At 55.7% G+C, this 22230-nt stretch overlaps 1 protein-coding gene across 1 annotated transcript in view; it reads left to right on the forward strand.

Moving 5' to 3' along the window:
* The window catches only part of PTPRF (protein tyrosine phosphatase receptor type F), a gene marked incomplete at its 3' end in the record, with an annotated part of 74294 nt that extends 53769 nt beyond the window's left edge, over nucleotides 1–20525 (forward strand). The window contains exons 12-33 of the mRNA XM_080691733.1: nucleotides 1163–1189; nucleotides 2632–2749; nucleotides 2827–3405; nucleotides 4093–4190; nucleotides 4320–4573; nucleotides 4658–4751; nucleotides 5348–5566; nucleotides 5920–6074; nucleotides 8359–8474; nucleotides 12261–12293; nucleotides 13108–13205; nucleotides 16421–16544; nucleotides 16687–16862; nucleotides 17529–17648; nucleotides 17895–18049; nucleotides 18128–18413; nucleotides 18513–18691; nucleotides 18902–19028; nucleotides 19254–19379; nucleotides 19636–19790; nucleotides 19869–20004; nucleotides 20457–20525. Coding sequence (XP_080547859.1) covers nucleotides 1163–1189; nucleotides 2632–2749; nucleotides 2827–3405; nucleotides 4093–4190; nucleotides 4320–4573; nucleotides 4658–4751; nucleotides 5348–5566; nucleotides 5920–6074; nucleotides 8359–8474; nucleotides 12261–12293; nucleotides 13108–13205; nucleotides 16421–16544; nucleotides 16687–16862; nucleotides 17529–17648; nucleotides 17895–18049; nucleotides 18128–18413; nucleotides 18513–18691; nucleotides 18902–19028; nucleotides 19254–19379; nucleotides 19636–19790; nucleotides 19869–20004; nucleotides 20457–20525 — 3444 coding nt within the window. The remainder of the gene's footprint in view (nucleotides 1–1162; nucleotides 1190–2631; nucleotides 2750–2826; nucleotides 3406–4092; nucleotides 4191–4319; nucleotides 4574–4657; nucleotides 4752–5347; nucleotides 5567–5919; nucleotides 6075–8358; nucleotides 8475–12260; nucleotides 12294–13107; nucleotides 13206–16420; nucleotides 16545–16686; nucleotides 16863–17528; nucleotides 17649–17894; nucleotides 18050–18127; nucleotides 18414–18512; nucleotides 18692–18901; nucleotides 19029–19253; nucleotides 19380–19635; nucleotides 19791–19868; nucleotides 20005–20456) is intronic.
* Between the last annotated feature and the right edge of the window lie 1705 nt (nucleotides 20526–22230).

Below are 22230 nucleotides of genomic sequence, written 5' to 3' on the forward strand. Positions count from 1 at the left end.
TTTAGGCCCAGCTCCACCCTGCAGAGTTGCCGTGTCCATAGGGACCTATTTAGTGCCTTCTCATACTGCGTTCCAAGGACTTGGCCACAGAGCTTGCCAGCGCAGGCAGACCAAAGCCATTCCAGTGGGGTCGTGGACAAAGGCCAGGCTAGCTCTGAGAGTCCTCAGGTCCTCTGAGAGGACCCCATAGCAGCTCTAGTCTGGAGATACCATGGACCATCGTCTCATGCTCTACTTAACTCACCAGGCCCTAGCCTTCCAGAGCCTCAGAGCCTTGGAATAGAGGCCTTAGTCCCTACCCCACCCACCTCCTCTGGTACACCAGTGATCTAAAGAATATACCAAGAAATAGCAACACTGCCAGACCTGAAAGGGACAAGGCTGGCCTTCCAGCCTTGTCCCTCCCGGGAGGGAGCAGTGGTGTCTAGGGATCCCATGTCTAGGGGGCAAGGCCTAGCCTCTGAGCTGGATGCAGGGCATTGTGGTGCACACCTGTAATCCCACTACTTGGGAGGCTGAGGCAGGAGGATTGCAGGTTTGAGGACAACCTCAGCAAGTAGTGAGTCACTTATCAATCTAGCAAGATCCTGTTTCAGAATAAAAATAAAATAGGGCTGTGGGTGTATCTCAGAGGTAGAACGTCCCTGGGTTCAATCCCCAGTGCCACACACACACAAATGATCTTGCTGGCCAGCCTGCCTCTCTTCCTATGGCCCATCCCAGCCGTGGTGTGACATGTTCTGGGACACTCTTCATGCCTGGGTGACTAGTTAGTTGTTTCAATTGGGATACTTTTGAGAGTGGAAAGAGATGCTGACTAATCATACCAGCACAAGCATATGATGGCACTGTCACCTGCAAGCCAAGTGTGTGTGCACCCTGCTCACCCATGAGTGTCTTCCTTTCACTCTACCTGCTCCAGAACCCATCCCACATCTGGTAGCCACTCCTGCAGAGCACCTCCATCTGAAGCTCTCTGATCCTTGAGTTCAGTTTACCCTCCATTCGGCTATCTGGCCTCCTCGGCCCTGTTACGTGGTGTTCAGCGAGGCAGGGGCTTGAATCTTTATATGCTTCCCCGGTGGGCACATCAGAGGCCCGAGTCCTCCATCTGTCCTCCTTCACCATCCTGTCTCCCTTTCTCTCCCTCTCGCGCGGTCAGTGGCGGCCAGAGGAGTCCGAGGACTATGTAAGTAACAGGTGTGCAAGCGTGGGCAAGACTGGGTCAGGCTGGGCTCGTGGGACCCTCCCCCTCTCCCTTCTCCTCCCAGCCTGTGTTGCCAAGATCCACAGGGCACCAGCCACATCTGGAGAAAATTGGCGTTTAGACTTGAGCGCCAAGCTGAGCAGCGATTGGCGTTTCCTCTAATCCTTACTTCTCGCCTGTCGAGCAGCAATTTGAAGCCAATGTTCATGATCGACCAGGGCCTGGCCCCTGCCCCGGCCAGACAGGGATGGAGTTAAATCCAATCCTGATCATTAGGCCTTATTGATCCCTGGAGTGAAAAATCACCTGTTCAGGGCCCAGGCTGGGAGAGGAGTCTAGGGATCCCGGTCCAGCGTTGGTGCTGCTGGAGCCTCAGCCCTGGGACCCCCTCCAGCTGGGGCAGGAGGAGCCTGTGGGGGGTTGTGGCAGCTGCAGTGACCTCCCCCAAGGCGTAGAGCTGGAGGGATGCCAGGGTTGGTGGTGACAGCCCTGCCCCCACTGCACGGTGGTCCCCTCCCCTCCCTTTTCCACTCTTCTCTGTGTGTGGCGTGGCTTGGTCCCTGTGGGTTTCTCCGCATGTCCAGAAATGATGCCTTTGCTGGAGATGGGTGTATGGGTGGGATCTGCCTGAAATAGGAGGATGTGCTCTGGCTGACGTCTCGGGCATCTGTGGGAACAGACCAGAAGTGAGTTCCCCAGGTGTGGGGTTCCTTGACTTCCTCCTTTTGCCATCTCACTCCCATCTCAGGAGGTATTTCATGGCGTGGATGTTCATTGGTCTATTTTTTTGTTTGTTTGGGGTTTTGTTTGTTTAGTATAAGTACTGCCAAAGCAAGCACAGGACATGGGTGATCAGAGTCAGTATGATCTGGATGAGGTTATCTCTGGTCCTTACCTGTAGGGTAGTGCCTAATCCCATCCCATTCCTCTACCCATCCCATTCCTCTATCGTGTGTGTGTGTGTGTGTGTGTGTGTGTGTGTGTGTGTGTGTGTATTATGAGTATCCACAAGTAGCCCTGCGCCTGCTTATGCAGGAGGATCTGTAGTGTATGTGTGTGCACCAAGAGCCATTAAGGTGCTGGGTGCGTGCAAAGCCCGTGTACATGTGTGCAGGGACCCAGGAGGTGTCATTTGCAGCACAGTAGAGTGAAGGAAACAGTGTGGGCCTTTGTTCTTGCCTAAAAGGAAGAATGAACTGTCTGCCCCAGGCCTGAAGCTCCTGGGATGGGTGGGTCCCCTGCCCAGCTGTATCCCACCTGGCTGCCCTGCCTCCAGCAGAGTCTAGTATTACACAGCCCTACCTCCCAAGACTTCCCTGGCCTGTGTGCCTGGGGGCTTCCTGTGGGCCAGGTCCTGAGGTGGCTGGCAGCCTGGCCTCCTCCTGTACTCAGTGATGGGAACGGCTCCTCCTCTCCTCCCCCAGGAAACCACCATCAGTGGCCTCACCCCAGAGACCACCTATTCCGTCACTGTTGCTGCCTACACCACCAAAGGGGATGGTGCCCGGAGCAAGCCCAAAATCGTTACCACGACAGGGGCAGGTGAGTGGGGGTCAGGCGCAGAACTGAGGGTGGGCAGTGCAGAGGGCAGCACCAGAGCCCAGTTCGTGGTTGTTCAGTCCCAGGCCGGCCCACCATGATGGTCAGCACCACGGCCATGAACACGGCACTGCTTCAGTGGCACCCACCCAAGGAGCTGCCTGGCGAGCTGCTGGGCTACCGGTTGCAGTACTGCCGGGCCGATGAGGCACGGCCCAACACCATAGATTTTGGCAAGGATGACCAGCACTTCACCGTCACCGGTCTGCACAAGGGGGCCACCTACATCTTTCGGCTGGCTGCTAAGAACCGCGCTGGTCCAGGCGAGGAGTTTGAGAAGGAGATCACGACCCCTGAGGATGTGCCCAGCGGCTTCCCCCAAAACTTGCAAGTCACAGGACTGACCACGTCCACCACAGAATTGGCCTGGGACCCACCAGTGCTAGCAGAGCGGAATGGGCGTATCACCAACTACACCGTCGTGTACCGTGACATCAACAGCCAGCAAGAGCTGCAGAACACCACTGCTGACACCCAGCTTACACTCTCCGGCCTCAAGTCGGACACCACTTACGACATCAAGGTCCGCGCACATACCAGCAAAGGCGCCGGCCCACTCAGCCCCAGTATCCAGTCCCGGACCATGCCTGTGGAGCAAGGTGTGTGCTGTGGGCATGGCAGCGCCTGCCCAAGTGTGGCTGCGCCCGGGGACCTCTGCTCTCTCTGACTCACTGACCTCTGGCAGCCGGTCCACCAGCCTCTGCCGTGTGACCCCTCAATCTCTCATGACTATGACCACTAACCTCTAGCGAACGTTGGGCACCGTGTCTTTAGGTGTGTGGCCCCTGACCTCTGCTTCCTTGACCTACTGACCTCTGCTGCGTGACCTTTCAGTCTCATGACTTTGACCCACTGATCTCTCTTGATTGCATCACCATTCTCTTGGGTGCGCCCTCCTGATCTTCGGTACGTGGCACTAATCTACCTTGGGGCCACGACCCAGTGGCCTCTCGTGAACATGCTGCACCCTGCCTTGGTGTGTGGCCGTGTGCTTCTCATGACCACAGCCCACTGACCTCTGGCCACCCTGACCTGGTGCCCGTGAGCTCAAGCTCTACCTGCGCTCTTCTGGACATCCTGGCCACGGTGCCATGGCATCCGCTGCCCTGTTCAGGACTCGCTGTGGGAGAGCTTGGGCTGAGAGTTGGACTGTACAATTTGAAGCTAGCTGGGAGTTGGGGTGCTTGTTCTCTGCAGTCATTCCTAAACCTCCTCTTTCCTGATCAGTATCTCATCCACCCCACCCCATCTAGCCAGGGCTGACGTCCATCCTTGTGCCTCCACAGTGTTTGCCAAGAATTTCCGGGTGGCTGCTGCATTGAAGACATCTGTGCTGCTCAGCTGGGAGGTCCCTGACTCCTACAAGTCAGCCGTACCCTTCAAGGTGGGTGAAGGCACAGCCAGCCCTGACTGCCACACACATAGGCCTGCTGTGCACAGTCATCCCAGTCACAGGCCCGTGGCGGGGACGTCACCCAGAGGCACTGCCACCCTCCCCTCTGGTCCCCTGCAGATTCTGTACAACGGGCAGAGTGTGGAGGTGGACGGGCACTCGATGCGGAAGCTGATCGCAGACCTGCAGCCCAACACTGAGTACTCGTTTGTGCTGATGAACCGTGGCAGCAGCGCGGGGGGCCTGCAGCACCTTGTGTCCATTCGCACCGCCCCCGACCTCCTGCCGCATAAGCCGCTGCCTGCCTCTGCCTACATAGAGGATGGCCGCTTTGCCCTCTCCATGCCCCATGTGCAGGACCCTTCTCTGGTCAGGTGTGCAGATGAGGCGGGGGCAGGGTCGGGCGAAGCTGCAGGGCGCTGGCAATGGCAGTCCTGATTCCTGCTCTGCCCACCCAGGTGGTTCTACATCGTGGTGGTGCCTATCGACCGTGTAGGCGGGAACATGCTGACACCAAGATGGAACACACCTGAGGAACTGGAGCTGGATGAGGTACCTGGGGAGGGGACCAGCACTAATGACAGCCCTTCACAGTGTGTGACGGTCACCGCTTTGCCTGGAGTGTTACCCTGGTGGACTCTCCCAGATCTCCTATCCCAGTTGAAGTCATTCCTGGCTGCACTGGCTGGTAGCCTGCTCCTTCCCTAGAGAAAGGGTCTCCAAGGGCAACTCCCAGGAGCTGTTGGGGAGGGGGGGGATCCCCTAGGATAAGAAATAGTGAAGTGTGTCTGCAACTGTAGAGTCCCAAGCAAGCCCTGTGGACTTGAGAGTCCTGCAGCCAGGCAGGCCACAGCGGGGCTGTAATGAACCCTAAGCCTGTGCTGTCCTGGAACATGTGAAGCCTTTTGTCCTCTCCTCATAGTCAGTGTGGAAGCTGCCTCTGGTTAGGATGAGATTATTTGTAAGGCCTCTTCCTGTGAGCTGGTGGGATGTGTGGCATTGTTCTCTAAGGGCAGTGGGCAGGCCAGGCATGGGTCCCTTGCATAGAAGGTGAGTCTTAGTCTTAGCAGAGGGAGCTGATGTCCAAGGCCACAGACACAGGCAGTGTGCTCCCGGGCCCCCTGTGACTCTGTGCTCTGTTCTGACAGCTTCTAGAGGCCATTGAGCAGGGTGGTGGGGAGCAGCGGCGGCGGCGGCGGCAGGCAGAGCGGCTGAAGCCGTATGTGGCAGCTCAGGTGGACGTACTTCCTGAGACCTTTACACTGGGGGACAAGAAGAACTACCGAGGCTTCTACAATCGACCTCTCTCTCCAGACCTGAGTTACCAGTGCTTTGTGCTTGCCTCCCTGAAGGAACCCGTGGACCAGGTCTGCCTGAGCCAGCTTGGCTCTCAGCACCCAAAACCCCAGGCCTGACTCAAAACTAAGATAATCACAAATACCAGGAAACCACAGATCTACTTCAGCCCAGGGACCCCAAGGTGGCTGGGCTGGGGCAGCCCCTGAAACCAAAGACCTATACTTGATATCCCAGGACACTAGGTCCTAAAGCCCCAAAGGCCAGATCTAGGGAATCAATCCTGCTTCCCACCTCAGGTCAGCTCGTTAGGGTCAGCCTGATGTAACCAAGGCCCAGAGCCCTCTTCTCAGGTTTAATAGGCAGGGGGTGGGAGGCCCCACATGGAGCTCACAGCCTGTGCTCTTCCTCTGCTGGGCTACAGAAGCGCTATGCCTCCAGCCCCTACTCGGACGAGATTGTGGTCCAGGTGACACCAGCCCAGCAGCAGGAGGAGCCTGAGATGCTGTGGGTGACTGGCCCCGTCCTGGCGGTCATCCTCATCATCCTCATTGTCATCGCCATCCTCCTGTTCAAGAGGTGAGTGCTGCCCTCAGGTCCCGGGGACAGCACCTGCCCCTCGCCTTTCCGGCCCTCTGGGCACCGAGCATGTAGAGTAGGTGAGCCATCCCCACTCGGCCCGGCCCCAGCTCAGCGGGCAGCAGGACAGGCAGCAGCATCTGTGTGCGTGTGCACCTGTGTCTGACGTGTATCTGTCTGGTGGGGGAGCCTCTGTGCATATCAGCCTGAGGGAAGGGGCCCAGGCATCAGAGCTGCTCCATGCGCATCCCCAGGCATATCTGTCACTGTTTCTGTGAGTGTGTCTATCTCCTCTTCAGTTTCTAGACACCACCGTTTCCTGGCCCCCTAGCTGAAGTCCTTTTCTTCTGCCACCATTCTGGGTGGTCCCCCACTCTCCTGCTTCTGCCTGGAGAGCTGCAGACCCTGGTGCAGGACCTCACCCCCAGATACTCACACAGCAGACGTTTAGCGCGATGCACTGTGCCCGCCACGCTCACAGCTGCCTCTGCCTCCGTGTCTTTAGTGCTCAGTCCTCTCTCTTGGGTAGTTGCAGCCACCTGCCCCTGGAGTCCCTCCTGTCTACCTCCAAGCCCCCAGGCCTTCCCAGACATTTGACTTTTTTTTTTTTTCCAGTACTGGGAATGGAACCCAGGGCCTTGGCTGTGCTAGGCAGGCATCTACCACTAAGCTATACCCCAACCCTCAGAGATTTAATTTTGTCACTCTCGTTTTAAAACCTTTTGGTGGCTTTCAAGATAAAGCCCAACTTCTTCAGTCTAACAGTTGAATGCTTGGCTAATCTGATCCTACCACCAACCTTGACCTCATCACTCTGGACTCATGCAGTCCCCGGGCCAGCGGAGGTTGGGCCCTTCTCTGCTCTGTAGCTCTCCCAGCAACTCCTCTCCCCCTTCATGACTCCCAGGCTCCAGGTTCTAGTGTATTGGGCCTGTGGCACCACGTGTTGAACCTCCAGCCCTCCCCCTGTACACACACATGCACACACAGGACAGAGCACAAGTGTGTCAGAGAGTGACTGACATGTTCTGGTCTGTGTGTCTGACATGCTGTCTCTCCCTGCCCCTGCCTGGACCCATGCTCCTTCCCAGAGAATTTGGTCTTTTATCCCAGAGCAGACAGACCAGTGGGCGGGCCCCAAGGAGTGCCTCACTCTCCCTGTGATCATCACACGGGTGCCTATCAAAGGGTCCCACAGTGTCCCCCTGCCATGTGAGGGCTGAGCGCTTGGCAGAATCAATGACCGTTCCTTTCTTCTGTCCTTGCCTGTCTTTCGGGACCTAGTAAACAAGAAAGGTAGGAGTCGTTCCTTCTCTCTTCACACGCCTCCCCCTACTTCTTATCCCCATGCACATCTCAGGCCAGCAGGGAGGGACGGTGTTCTGACCAGAAACCGCCTGCTTTAAGCAGCTGACCATCGGGTCAGCACAGCAGGCTTTCTGGTTCCAGATAAGCTCTCATTGGCCTGAGGGCAGACCCTGTTGCTCTCTTGCTGGTTCCACCTCATACCCTCCACAGAGGATGCGCCTCCTCCAGGGCACGTGCACGATGCAGCCTTCATTGCTTCCCTGAGTCCACAGAGCTCACCAGAACTTCCCTCAGGCCCCCAGTTCTCCAGGAAGTTATCTAAGTGCCTGTAGACACCGTCTTGTGAGCAATGGAGAATGGTGTCCTGATGCACACATACAGGTGTGCGCACTAGTTTTTTCTCCCCAACACACATGCACAGATCACAAGTGGTTCCTGAGAATTTTTCAGCAGCCAGATCCTGTAGTCTCTCCCTGACCCTGTCCTTATAAGAAAGGAAGGCTGAGGCCAGTGAGAGGGCCCTTCCCCGTCCCTCCCCAGCTGCTCTGGGCATTTACCCTGATGCCCTGAGAGCCAGAAAACTGGGGCCCAGTCCCCTGTGATGTTTGTGTATTTTACGTCTCATTTGCATGTTTATTCCTGGTGGCTTCTGCTGCCCTAGCTGTGGTGGTCTTGAGGATAGTAGCCACTGCCCAACAGTGACCTGCCTTCTGTCCAAAGAGCCACCAGCCTCTGCAACCCCTCCTCCCTTGCTGCACTGGTCCCTCTGTCCACTCCACACTCCTGCTGTCTCCCTACTGCAACCCCTCCCTGTGTTCTTTCATCTTAAGGCTGCTCTGCCCCTGGTTCCCCCATGCTCAGAACCCCAGGATGAGGTGGGGCGGTGGGGAACAGAGCTCTGGACAAGGAACTCTGCGGTATCTGCTGGTCTTGACCTAGACCTCATTTTCTTAACAACCTCTCTGTGCCTTTTTAGGAAAAGGACCCACTCCCCATCATCAAAGGACGAGCAGTCGATTGGGCTGAAGGATTCCCTGCTGGCCCACTCCTCCGACCCTGTGGAGATGCGGAGGCTCAACTACCAGACCCCAGGTAGGGTGGCTCCTCCTGCTGCCTTGTCCCCCTGCCCGGGTTAAGCAGGCCTGCCAGCACTGTCCCGCAGGTCACGGGTCTCCACCAGAGGACCCAGCCACATGCTCCCGGTTTTTTTGTTGCTTTTATTCTCTTCAGACTGAAGTGACTGAGGAGCTTCATATCTAACAGCTGGACAGGTGCTCAGACTTGGGATCCTCTTAGGAGCAGCAAAGCTGCTTACTACCCTTGCATTTCCTCAGCCAAGGCCTCTGACTGTGGGCTCTAAGAAATTCCGCAGAGCCCCCATCTCCACTGCGGGGTGACCAGTCTCTGCCCCCACACTCCAGCCCTCCACATGAAGTAGGGCATGTTAGCATGAGAAATGCCCCACCAGACCCTTGAGGGAGATGAGGTACCCACACCTCTCCCTGGAGCCTGACTCCCAGTTTACTAACAAGAACAGAAACCCCAGCTCAAGGATCAGTGCCTCCTCCTCCTCCCCAGAAGCTGTCTTGTGCTGTCTAGCTGTTCTGCCTGAAATGTAACTCCTCTTCCTCTGGGTGACATAATTCAGTCCTCACCCCCTGGGGGCTGGGGGCAGGGCCACTCTGCACCACTCCCATTGTGACACTACTCGCCGAGGGTTGGGATTGCCTCAGTGACCGTTTGAAACTGCATCCTGTTTACCCCTTCCTTGTTCAGCGTGCAGTGGGTTCTTGTTGAATGCCTATGAAATGAATACACGCAGCGGAACAAACGTGCACACAGAGGGCTCGTGTACGAGCCAGTTATTACTGCATATCAAATTAACCCAGAACTTAGTGGCTTAAAGCAACAATAATTATGTGTTATCTCTCACAGTTTCTGTGAGTCAGGAATTCAGACAGGGCACAGCAGGAGAAGTGTCTCTATTCCAGAATGTCTGGGCCCTCAGCCGGAAGACTTGAAGCCTGGGAGCTAGAATCACGTAAACAAGGCTTGGCAAACTGGCCTGTGGCCAGATACGACCCACTACCTGTTTCTGTAAATAAGTTTTCCTAGGATGCTACCACTCCTATTCATTCCTGGGTACATTTGTAGTTCAAAGGCAGACTTAAGCAGGCGCAGCGGATACGGATACAAAGCCTAAAATATTGCGCTCTGGCCTTTTGTAGGCCAGCCACTGAATGACTGGTTGGACAGAATGGTTCATTCAGGTATCTGGTGGTCTGGGCTTCCTCACACTGTGGTGGCTGAGTTTCAAGGGCATGGTATCCTGAGAGCGTGCCAGGCAGCCCTAGCAAGCTTTTGCAACCCAGCATGACTGATTCTGTGAGGATCCAAGAACTGGGATTGGGATTAGGGGCAGAGAAGCCTGCTCTGGGTGGAGTGCCCCTGTGAGCATTGTTCAGGGGAAAGGGTAGGAGGAACTGTGTGTGTGTGTGTGTGTGTGTGTGTGTGTGTGTGTGTGTGTGTGTGTGTGCGCGCACGCGCGCGCGCGCGCGCACACGTGTCAGGATAGGAGAACCTGAAACATAGGGCTGGGGTGTAGCTTAGAGGTAGAACCTCTTTTGTTCATTCTCTAGTACTGCCAAAAAAAGATATGAGCACCTGAATGTTTCTGCAGTATTGGATTAGTGAGCCAGGAGGTGACCAGAAATACCTAGAGAGGATGGATGAGAGTAGTAGGGAAGGGCCAGGGGGAGGTGGACAGTGATTTACAGACAGTAGTCAGACCCAGGGGCATGGCCATTGTCTTTGGCAGTGGTACCTGGGAGGAAGAATGGCTGCCCATTCTCAGGGCAGAAGTGTTTCCTTGGGTCTAGGATAGTGAGTGGGGACCTGGAGGAACTCCTTTAAAGGGCCAGTGTGTGTGAAAGAGATGGTAGGCAGGCACTCAGGAAGAAGAGAGGAAGTTGGGTGCAAGGGTGCTCTCCTGAAATCCCAGCTACTTGGGAGGCAGAGGCAGGAGGATTGCAAGTTCAAGGCTGGCCTGGGCAACTTAGTGAGACCCTCTCTCATATAAAGGTCTAGCTGGGCATTGTGGCACATGCTTGTAATCCCAGTACTCCGGAGGCTGACAGGAGGATCCCAGGTTCCTGGCTAGCTATAACAAGTTGTGAGGACCTCTGCAACATAGTGAGACCCTGTTTCAAAATAAAAAGTAAAATTGGGCTGAGGGTGTAGCTTGGAGATAGAATGCTCCTGGGTTCAATCCTCAGTACCATAAAAATAAAAGTAAAAAGGGTTGGGGTGTAGCTAGCTCAGTGATAAAGTACCCTCGAGTTCAGTCTTCAGTGCTTTTCCCCCAGAAAATGGAAGAAGGGAGTGGATTGCGAAAAGTTTTTATCTTTGTTTCTAATATGGAACTCACGTGGATGGAGTCGGTACTGAGTGCACCCCCAACCCCAAGTGTTTTTTCTTTTGTTTGTTTTGTTTGCAGTACCGGGGGTGGAACCCAGGGGCCTTCTACCTCCGAGCTACACCCCAGCCTTATTTTTTATTTTGAAAAAGGGTCTCACAGAGTTGCAAAGGGCCTCACTAAGTAGCTGAGGTTGTCCATGAACTGTGATCCTCCTGTCTCAGCCTCCCAATGCTGGGATTACAAACGTGCGCCACCACGCCTGGCTGGCTAAGTGTTTTTGTTTTGTTTTGTTTTGATTTGTGTGTGCGTGTGTGTTATTGGAGATTGAGCCCAGGGGCTTTCTACCTCTGATCTATACCCTCAGCCCTATTTTATGAAACAGGGTCTTGCTACGTTCTAGAGGGCCTCACTAAGTTGCTGAGGCTAGCTGCAGACCTCTGATCCTCCTGTCTTAGCCTCCCAAGCACTAGCATGTGCCACCGTGTTGGTTAATTTGTTGTTTTGGAACTGGGGATGGAACCCAGGGGCATTCTATCTCTGAGCTACACCCCAGCCCTATTTTTATTTTTTATTTTGAAACAGGGTCTCACTAAGTTGCAGAGGACCTCACTAAGTAGCTGAGGCTGGTCCAGAACCTTTGTCTCAGCCTCCCAAGTACTGGGATTACAAGCATGTGCCACCACACGCAGCTCAAGGATATATATATATATATATATATATATTTTTTTTTTTTTTTTTTGCAGTACTGGGGATGGAAGCCCGTCTACCTCTAGGCTACACTCCCAGACCTATTATTTATATATATATAATTTTTTTTTATTTGGGAACAGGGTGTCTTAAGCCAGCAAGGCTGGCTTCGAATCTGTGTGATCCTTCTGTCTCCACCTCCCAAGTGCGGGGATTACAAGTGCACCACCACGCCCAGCAAGTCTTTTTATTTTCGAAACAGGGTCTCACTGAGTTGTGAAGGGCCTTGCTAAGTAGCTGAGGCTGTCCACTAACCACAATCTTCTGGTCCCTGTCTCCCGAATTGTGGGATTACAAGCATGCGCCACCACGCCCTACTCAAGGCTAAATTTTGATGCCAGAAGAGGCAAGAGTTGGTTTGTACATAGTCACAGAAAGAACCCTGACAGGCTGGGGGGTGTAGCTCAGTGATGGAACACCTGCCTTAGCATGTGCAAAGCGTTGGGTTCTATCCCCAGCACACACACAAAAAGAATGTGGAAAGCCCAGGCCCGTGGGGTCTGGAATACTGGTCTCTGGAGGCAGGGCATCTGTCTGTGTTGCTGAGAGTCAAAGGGGCCTGTGGTGGGTCTGATCCCACAGGCCTGGCCCCTCACTGCCCCACCCTTCCTCATACGCACCCCTACACTGTGTCTGACCCCTCCTCTGTGACCAGAAATGGTTAACAGGTTCTCTTTTCTCGCCCCATTTTTTTTGGTTTGTTTTCTCTACAGGTTCCAGTGCCCCCAGTTGCCCGAATATCTCAAGTTAGTTTTCAAAGTTCCCATGTTTGGGGAGACTTTGGCTTCAGTGTCTGTTTCCACACCTCTACTTTCTCACCCCGTCGTGTCTCTCATTTGCCTCTCCTCTCTCCTCTGTTCTGTCCCCTTCCAGCTGTCTCTTCCCCTCTTCTCTCCTCTCCTCTCCTCTTCCCCATGGCCCTGGCCTTGTCTCCTCACCTCTCTTCCTCCCCTCCTCTCAGCCCACCTCCTTCCCTCCATGGTCTCAGTCGGACACTTTTCTGAGTGCCTCTGCTTCCTGTCTCCCTGTCTCTCTGTCTCCATATCTTCCTCCTCATCTCTGCCTCTCTGTGTTCCTCCATGTCACCGCCATTGTCTCTGTACTTCATGACTCCATCCACACACTCAGTGCCTAGGACAAGTGTCACCAAGTCTCCTGTGGTGACTGGCGCCAGTGCGGGGCCAGAGGGCTGTCCCCAGGCAGGTGTGGCGGAGCCCAGCTCCCACCGGTCAGCTGCCGCCAACCTGGTCCTCATTCCCAGCCTGGAGGGAGGAGACTCCCACTGCTCTTGGGCAGGGCCCCGGTGGCCCACTCCACACAGTGCCGCCTGGGCATGCTTCCCCGCGCTCCTGGCACACACACTTCCCTCTCCGTCCTCACACTTCCCAGCCCCCGTGTGCTCCGCCATCCCTGCCGCCGCATGTGCTGCCGTCTCCATCCACAGTGCCAAGTGCTCCATGGTCACACGTGTTCACATGTGCATATACATGCCTTAGGGCTGTCTCTGCACCCCGCTCAGGCCTCACGTTAACTCTTTCTGTGTGTACCCCGCCTCCCCAGGTATGCGAGACCACCCGCCCATCCCCATCACCGACCTGGCAGACAACATTGAGCGCCTCAAAGCCAACGACGGCCTCAAATTCTCCCAGGAGTATGAGGTGAGCCTCCCTCCCCAGCCTGTGTGGCTCCAGGCCCAGTGCACACTAGCTCCCAGCAGTAGCTGGGATTCCAGGCTCTTATAGTGCAAAGAGAGGAGGGAGGGCAGCAGCCAGGTTCCGCAGGGAACTGGCCTCAGGTGCTGGCCTTGCTAGTCCCCACGCAGAACCCTGTGGTGGTCATGTCGCCCCAGGAGATGCTTCCGAAGGCTGTGACGGATGCTCACACACGCCAGATGCTAACAGAGGTAGACACAGGCTCCCGACACAGGTCAGTTGTAATGGCCACGGTGGCTGACCTCTGTTGAGAGCTTACCGCCAGAAGTGAAGGCTTGAGTGTCATCATCTCAGCCAGTCCTATAGCCTTATCAGATGATACTGTCACCGTCCCATCTTCCAGAGGAAGGGGGGCATAGACAGGAAAGTGACTCCCCCCAAATCAAGCATCTGACAAGTGGCGAGACAGGGTCCCAGTCCAGGCCTGCCCAGAATCCTGTGCCTGCCCAGAATCCTGTGGCTGCCCTTCATGGCCACTCTCCACATACTCGGTGCCTGGGACACCGGTGTTCTTGCATCTCCCAGGCAATGGTACCAGTGAGGGGCAGGGAGGCTGTCCTCGGGTGGGAGCCCAGCTCCCGTCTTGTCAGCAGCCGCTCACCCAAGCACACATGAGCACACAAGCGCTCCCTGAGCTCACCTCCCCTGGCTCCCGGGGCCTCCTACCGCAGTGTCCACGGGCTTCTATCACAACCACCGTCGGGGGCAGAGAATGACTGAGTGTTCCTAGGCCACCCTGCTGGGCTGGGGCTTTGTTAGAAAGAGGTAATAAGCCAGGCACAGTAACTTAGCAAGGCCCTATTTCAAAATAAAAAGGATTGTGGGTATAGGTCAGAAGTAGAAAACCCCTGGTTTAATCCTCAGGACTACAAAACAACAACAACTAACAAGGAGGCGGAGGAGAGATCGCCTTTTCCAGGGAGTGGGGGTGGAAATGTCTTACTCTCCTTATCCACCACACTTCCTCCCAGCACCTGACACAGCCTCTAGGTGTGATCTACAGCAGATGATGGGTGGGTTGGCTCCGCCTAACCAGGCAGTTTGGGCCCCTTCCACTCAGATGTCCACAGTCGGGTGTGTTTGGGGGACACATCGTACCAGGATTGCCCTTCTAGAGCTATGGGTCATGTGGATTTCCAGGGTGGCCAGCTCGCCAGAGAGGCAGCGAGCTTGGTGGACAGGTGGACGAGCATGTCTGCTCAGAGGGCCTGTGCTGCCTCTTCCTGAAGAGCACCCACCAAGGCCTGCTCTGTGATGGCCTCACTGTGGGTATTGAGGCTTGTACATTGGAGCCCCTGCCTGCCTCAGCTTTTTATCTGGCTCGGAAGCCCTTTCTTGGTCTTCCACCCTTGCTCATCTGTGCCATGTCCCATGCCTATTACCTACCCTTTCTTTGGGGGTGGGGGTGGTAGGGACTGAACCTATGAGCATTCTGCCCCTGGCCAACCATTCCTGTCCTCCCACCTGAGCTCTCATTACAAGATCCTTTTCTATCTAGAAGTTTTCTCTGGTCACCCAGTGCTGTCATGGGCCCTCCCTTAGCCAGTACCCTGTACCTCTCTTATCCTTAACATTTTGTTAACCATTCATCACTCATCTTTGAGCACTTTCTCTGTGCCTGTCCCTATACTGGGTATACGGAGGCAAATGGCTTCAGGGACCTCGTCAGTGGGGAAACACATGCAGGCAGGTCATCGGCATTGAGTATGTGGCTCTTTCCATTTGTCCTGATACTAAACATGACTGAAGCCGGGTGTGGTGGCACAGCACACCTGTAACCCCAGTACTTGGGAAGCTGAGACAGGAGAATCACAGGCTTGAGACCAGCCTCAGTAACTTAGCGAGATCCTCCGCACCTTGGAAAGACCGTTTCAAAGTAAAAAAGGGCTTGGGAGCATATTGTGGAGGTAGAGCGCCCCTGGGTTCAATGTACAAACATATGTACACAAGCCCAAGATGAGTAGAGGGAGGCTAGTGGCACCAAGGAAGCCTGAGGGTCGCGCTGCACTCAGGGCTCTTGGCAGCAGTGACACTGACCCATGTAGAAGAACAAGGTCAGGCCAGAATCTGAAGGACCCTGCGTGCTTGCCTAGAACTCTGGAATATAGCCATCTGTGAATTGAGAATACTGAGAGAGCCCATCTTATAGGAGAACTTGATGAGGAAATATATGCCAAATGCTCTCAACAGGGCCAGACACACCGTAAGCGCCCACTAAGACTCAGCTGTTATCATTACTGCTACCTGAGGCGACCAAAGGCAAGGGAGGCTTTTAACAGGGAAATTGATATCCAGATCTGCATTTTCAAAAGGTCCTTTCGGCTATGGGAGAGAGTGGACCAGACTAGAGCCAAGAGGGGAGAGGGGAGAGACAAGTGGGAGGGCCTAGCCTAGGGTGGTGGCAACAGCTGGAGAGAGCTGAGGAGGGAAGAGCCTGGACCACGGCTGGGAGGGCATGGAGAGGTTTTGAAGGTAGACTTGCAGGTGTCAGCCTGGGCTTCCAGATTCTGGATGGTGCCATTGCCGAGATGGCATCCCAGCATAGAGCTAGGTTTGCAGGGAAGCTGGTGAACTTGGCTTTGAGAAGAGTGAGGCCAAAGCACCTTTGAGACCTGTAGGTGGACTTGTCCAGGAGGCTGCCAGGTACTCACAGGAGAGCACTGGGCTGCAGCTGAGGCCATGGACAGCTGCAGGACACAGGCATAAGGATCCTTCCAGCAACACAAGTCACCCAGGGAAGGTTCCGGAATAAGGAGAGGGCTTGGGAGAGCACATGGAGAACAGCCAGGAAGGTGGGAGGGAGCCGGGCAGGCGGTCCAGAGCCCTCTGCAGTTCCCAGGCAGTGGCTTTTCCTTCCCTGGGTCTGCTCATTTCAGTAGTTGGGTGTATGCCCCTTTCTCTTGCCCCACCCGACCACTCTTATCAAACAAGGGGATTTGGTGTTGTGTTCAAAGGAGTCCTCCGTCCATCGCTGTCCTGATGGGGGATCTGGCAGCTCTGCGGCTGGGTGTCGCTCAGCTTCACCAGTGCCTTGGAGAGGGGGCTCAAGAGGCTTTCAGAGTGAGGCAGGCTGTGGGTGGCACCTGGGAGGCTGGTCCCCCAGGGGAGGTAGGTGTCTCTTGGCTATCCTTCACTGTGCCTGCCTTTCCCCTTCCTGACAGTCCATTGACCCTGGACAGCAGTTCACATGGGAGAATTCCAACCTGGAGGTGAATAAGCCCAAGAACCGCTACGCGAATGTCATCGCCTACGACCACTCCCGGGTCATCCTCACCTCCATCGATGGTGAGCGGAGGACGGAGCCCCTGCCATCCCCTGGCCGTCCAGGCTGCTGTGTCGTGATACCAAAGACACCCAGGCAGCTCGGGTGCACTGGGGCATGGTGGGCTGGGCTAAGGGCCCGGGGTTAATGCTCTCCCACCCGTAGGTGTCCCCGGCAGTGACTACATCAACGCCAACTACATCGATGGCTACCGCAAGCAGAATGCCTACATTGCCACACAGGGTCCCCTGCCTGAGACCATGGGTGATTTCTGGCGGATGGTGTGGGAGCAGCGCACAGCCACTGTGGTCATGATGACACGGCTGGAGGAGAAGTCGCGGGTGAGACTGAAGGGCCCCGCTGGGATAGCCCAGCCACCAGAGGGCGTTGGCCACCTTTTGTCCCTGTAGGCAGAAGTTCCTCAAGGGACCCCCATGTGCAGTTGTCATGTTGCCCCTGCACGGGGCATCCCTGGGATATGGCCTGCTCCCCAGATGCTAGTGGGTTCCTGGGATGTTAATATGTTTCATCCAGTGCTGTCGTTTTCTGGAATGCTAATATGTTTCCCAGTTGCTGGTGTGTTCCCAGGGTGTTCACATGTTCCCCAGATGCCGGAGTGTTCCTGGGGCATTAACACATCTCCTAAGTTAATTAGTGGAAAGAGCTGCTGTTATCTGCTTTTGCACTGCAAAGCATTGACTGGAACATAAAATTTACAGAGCTTGAAAATGGGGCATAAACATTATGGGTAAATTTGGCAGAAAATGTGCCTGGTGCGATCTGGTCTTGAATAAATAATTTTCAATTACAGCCCTCATTCCACCAGTGAGGGCAAGGTGGTGACACTGCTGAGGCTTGGCCAAGGGGTCAGTCGATCTGAGCGTTCGGGCTGGGGGAACCTCATAGCCAGATGTGTTGAACCATCCACTCTGCTTCTGCCCTTCTGGGCCTGTGGGCACTTGCAACATCACCTGTGCCCTGCCTCTACCCTGCTTGTCCCTCTGCAGGTGAAGTGTGACCAGTACTGGCCAGCCCGTGGCACTGAGACCTACGGCCTCATTCAGGTGACCTTGCTAGACACCGTGGAGCTGGCCACATATACTGTGCGCACCTTTGCACTTCACAAGGTATGGCCCGGCCCGCCTTGTCCTCCACTTGGACCCTGTAAGGACAGCAGCCTGAGTGTGACGGGGCAGGATCCGGCCTGGGTGTTGGAGGGCCAGGGTCTGGGAGGTGCGCAGTGTGGTGTGACAGTTTTGGTCATGAGAAGGTGCTGCAGGATACCTCATGTGGCGTCTGTATCACATCCAAGAGTGGCAGGTTGTGGCAGCCAGACTCCTAGTCACCTCCTCTCTCCCAACTTTACCCTCCAGAGTGGTTCCAGTGAGAAGCGTGAACTGCGTCAGTTCCAGTTCATGGCCTGGCCAGACCACGGGGTCCCCGAGTACCCCACTCCCATCCTGGCCTTCCTGCGACGAGTCAAGGCCTGCAACCCATTAGACGCGGGGCCGATGGTGGTGCACTGCAGGTGAGAGGGCACGGCGCCGCCGCCGGGGATGGGCTGGGAGGTGGGGCCTGTGCCCCGAGCTGAGCCCCTGTCCCGCAGTGCCGGTGTGGGTCGCACTGGCTGCTTCATCGTTATCGATGCCATGCTGGAACGGATGAAACACGAGAAGACGGTCGACATCTACGGGCACGTGACGTGCATGCGATCTCAGAGGAACTATATGGTGCAGACGGAGGACCAGTATGTTTTCATCCATGAGGCCCTGCTGGAGGCTGCCACCTGTGGACACACGGAGGTGCCTGCCCGCAACCTCTACGCCCACATCCAGAAGCTAGGCCAGGTGCCTCCAGGGGAGAGTGTGACTGCCATGGAGCTTGAGTTCAAGGTAGGGCTCGAGCAGCCTGCATGGCTCACGGGGCCTTGACCGGATCATGGGACAGCCCCCAACTGGAAGTCAGGCCCAACCAAACCCTCCTCTTGACAGCTGCTGGCCAGCTCTAAGGCCCACACGTCCCGCTTCATCAGCGCCAACCTGCCCTGCAACAAGTTCAAGAACCGCCTGGTGAACATCATGCCCTATGAGCTGACCCGGGTGTGTCTGCAGCCCATCCGCGGTGTGGAGGGCTCCGACTACATCAATGCCAGCTTTCTGGATGGCTATAGGTCAGCATGCTGTCCCTGCCCCATCGTGCTCTAGGGTGCCCAGGCCTGTGCCTGGCTGGTTGGGAGAAGACAGCATGGCGGGGCCAGCCCAGGAGACCAGCGAAGGCTTCCTGGAGGAGCAGTGCTCCGAGCAGGACCCAGGGAGCCAGGCATACAGGGGAGGCGGGGCAGCAGCAGCAGCTCCAGCATGTCCAGTCTTATGTCCACCAGACAGCAGAAGGCCTACATAGCTACACAGGGGCCTCTGGCAGAGAGCACTGAGGACTTCTGGCGCATGCTGTGGGAGCACAATTCCACCATCATCGTCATGCTCACCAAACTTCGGGAGATGGGCAGGGTGAGCCCACCCCTCCCCTAGGGCCCTGCTCACCCCCGGACAATGCCAGCCACAGGGGAGAGCTGCCCCTTCCCTTGCTTCCTCCTCTCACACCCCAGGCCTCCGTTGGCATAGCCTCAGACCCTCCCCGTCACCGCCCAGTTCCGTCCCAGAGTCCTCCAAAGCCTGATGTCCCTCCCTGCCTCCTCCCCACCTGATGATAGGGGCTGGGCTCTCTGTCCACAGGAGAAGTGCCACCAGTACTGGCCAGCAGAGCGCTCTGCTCGCTACCAGTACTTCGTTGTCGACCCGATGGCGGAGTACAACATGCCCCAGTATATCCTGCGTGAGTTCAAGGTCACGGACGCCCGGGTGAGTGTTGACAGAAGAGTGTGGCTGTCACACTTGAGCGTGTGTGGGGCAGGGGCTGCCTGCCCTATACCTTAAGCCAAACTACAGGAATCTGAGGTGGGGCACAGGTTTGGCACGTGAGCCTATCTCCCTGGGTGGCCTCAAAGTGCGAAATGACTTCACGGTGTATGCCTGTTATTGTACCCCCCAAGCTAGCCCAGAGGAGCTGCAGCCTAAGACATAAACCTTAACCCTGTTCCCTTCTCGCTTCTCCCAGGATGGGCAGTCGAGGACAATCCGGCAGTTTCAGTTCACAGACTGGCCAGAGCAGGGTGTGCCCAAGACGGGTGAGGGCTTCATCGACTTCATCGGGCAGGTGCACAAGACCAAGGAGCAGTTTGGGCAGGACGGGCCCATCACAGTACACTGCAGGTGGGTGGGGGTTCCAAAGGCCTTTCAGACCCGTGGCCTGGGGTGAGCAGTACCCTGATACAGCTCTTCTCTGAGCAGCGCCGGTGTGGGCCGCACCGGAGTGTTCATCACCCTGAGCATTGTCCTGGAGCGTATGCGCTACGAGGGCGTGGTGGACATGTTCCAGACCGTGAAGACCCTGCGCACACAGCGCCCTGCAATGGTGCAGACAGAGGTATGCAGACCAGTTTACAGGGCCACAGTCGTACCAGCAGCCCTCCCTGCGGCCCTAGGCTGAGGCACACGTGTTCATTCATGCTCCAGCTGTGTGATATTGCCTGTTCTGCCTGCGATGCAGGGGAGAAATGAGCAAGAGGCAGCTCTGAGCTGAGCCCCAGTGGTGCTGGCTCTGGGTGGGGCCAGACACAGCAGTCCTCATGGGTACACAGCCTAGGAGCAGATAAACACAATGGGGGTGGCAGGGGGGAGGCCAGGGAGAGAGGTTAGCCTTCAGAGGCGCTCTCAGGCTCCTTTGGACAGTTGGCCTAAAGCAGCTGTCTAGGTCAGCACCTGCTCTGGGACAGTGGAGGCCATTTCCATGGCCCACTGGCTGCAGCTCAGTGCCCTCAGCAATGTGGTTAGGATATCTGTTGACCGCACACACTGACCAGCCCCTTGTCCTGGTAGGACCAGTACCAGCTGTGCTACCGTGCGGCCCTGGAGTACCTCGGCAGCTTTGACCACTATGCAACGTAACTACTGCTCCCCTCTCCTCTGCCGCCCCCACCAGGGGGCTCCGGAGGGGACCCAGCTCCTCTGAGCCATACCAACCATCGTCCAGCCCTCCTGCACGGATGCTGTTGCTGGCAAAGCACAGCCCACTGGGATCACAGCGTTTAAGGAACATTGCCACACCAATCAGAGAACCCAGAATACCCCTGGGCGAGAGGGCGACGGGCAGGCAGGCGCGCTGTCCACAGGCCCAGCTGGAGCCCGCTTCAAGCTCTCTGTTCAGCTCCGCGTTTCTCATGCTTCTCATGGGGTGGGGATGGGACAAAGCCTCCTTTTTTTATACGTTAGGTGGGGTAGACTGAGGGATTCTAGCCTCTTCTCTCTGATTTTTCCTTTTGCAAATTCTATCTGCAAAATGGGCCACTAGGGAGTGGGGCTCTTTTTCCCCCTCTTTGAGTTCACTTGGATTCTTTTGTTGTGAGACTTCAACTGCTGAAGGGCAGAGATGCCTTCCTTGCGTGGAGCTGGGCGGCCAGCCTGAGCCAGCCTCCGTCACGGACCTGGGAGTTGCTCTACCAGCCTTTCAGACAAGATCCTGTTCCAGCCAAATGTTCCAGCTTTTTTTTTTTAGGTTTGGTTTTGTTTTTCCTTAAGAGCCTTTTTTTAGGCCCCACAGACAGTGGTGGGCAGGGAGGCGATAGGAAACACACAGTCTATTCCAGTGCGTGTTTAACATTCACAGCCCACAACCACAGACGTGTCTGGGGGAGCCTAGCAAGGCATTCCTCATCACCATTGTGTTTGCGAAGGTTAAAATGAAACGAAAAAAAAACAAAAAAACAAAAAAAAAAGAAGGAAAAAGAAATGCAAGAGAAGAAGAGGGTCATCCCCTGACCTCTGCTTCACACCCCAAGAGGGAGTGACTCCACACACCCAGGGTCCTCCTGGGGCTCTCAGAGCCTTGCTGTTGTCCCCAGCGTAGCAGGATGGCTGGAGTTTGTAGACCGTGGGTCTGGCCACGTGGCCAAGTTCATGGCACAGGTGGGGTGTGCCACGCCCCACTCACCTCAGGGCCAAGCAGGGGCGTGGCTGGCCCTTCAGGTCCAGGCCAGTGGGCCTGGTAGCACATGTCTGTCCTCAGCAGGGGCCAGATGACTTCCCACCCTGGTTTGCAGCTGTTTTCAAAGCCCCTGAGAATCGCTCTTTCCACTCCTTCAAGATGCCCTCCTAAACCAATGTGTGAGACTACTGGACTTCTGTCAATGGTACTATACTCAGTCTTATTATCTCGGCTTGCTGAGGGGCAGGGAGAGGGCCTCTTCCTCTGGGCAGCACTATCTAGATAGATAAGTGGGGGCGGGGAAGGGTGCATAGCTGTTTTAGCCAAGGGACTTGATGCCGAGCTCCCCAGTCTAGCTAGGCTAAGTCAAGATCAACAATCCAGGGTTGGTAATGTTGGATGAAACATTCATTTTTACCTTGTGGATGCTAGTGCTGTAGAGTTCACTGTTGTACACAGTCTGTTTTCTATTTGTTAAGAAAAACTACAGCATCATTGCATAATTCTTGATGGTAATAAATTTGAATAATCAGATTTCTTACAAACCTGGCCTCTGTCTCAGCTGTTTCTGGATCCAGTGAGTCTGGGCTCCAAGGTACAAGCTAGTGTGGGCTTTGGAGATCCCCTGCTCCTGAGCAGACAGGGAAGCTGTCCTGAGTGGTTTTGACA

The sequence above is a fragment of the Muscardinus avellanarius genome, assembly GCF_963383645.1.
Source record: "Muscardinus avellanarius genome assembly, chromosome: 3".
Classification (NCBI taxonomy): Eukaryota; Metazoa; Chordata; class Mammalia; order Rodentia; family Gliridae; genus Muscardinus; species Muscardinus avellanarius.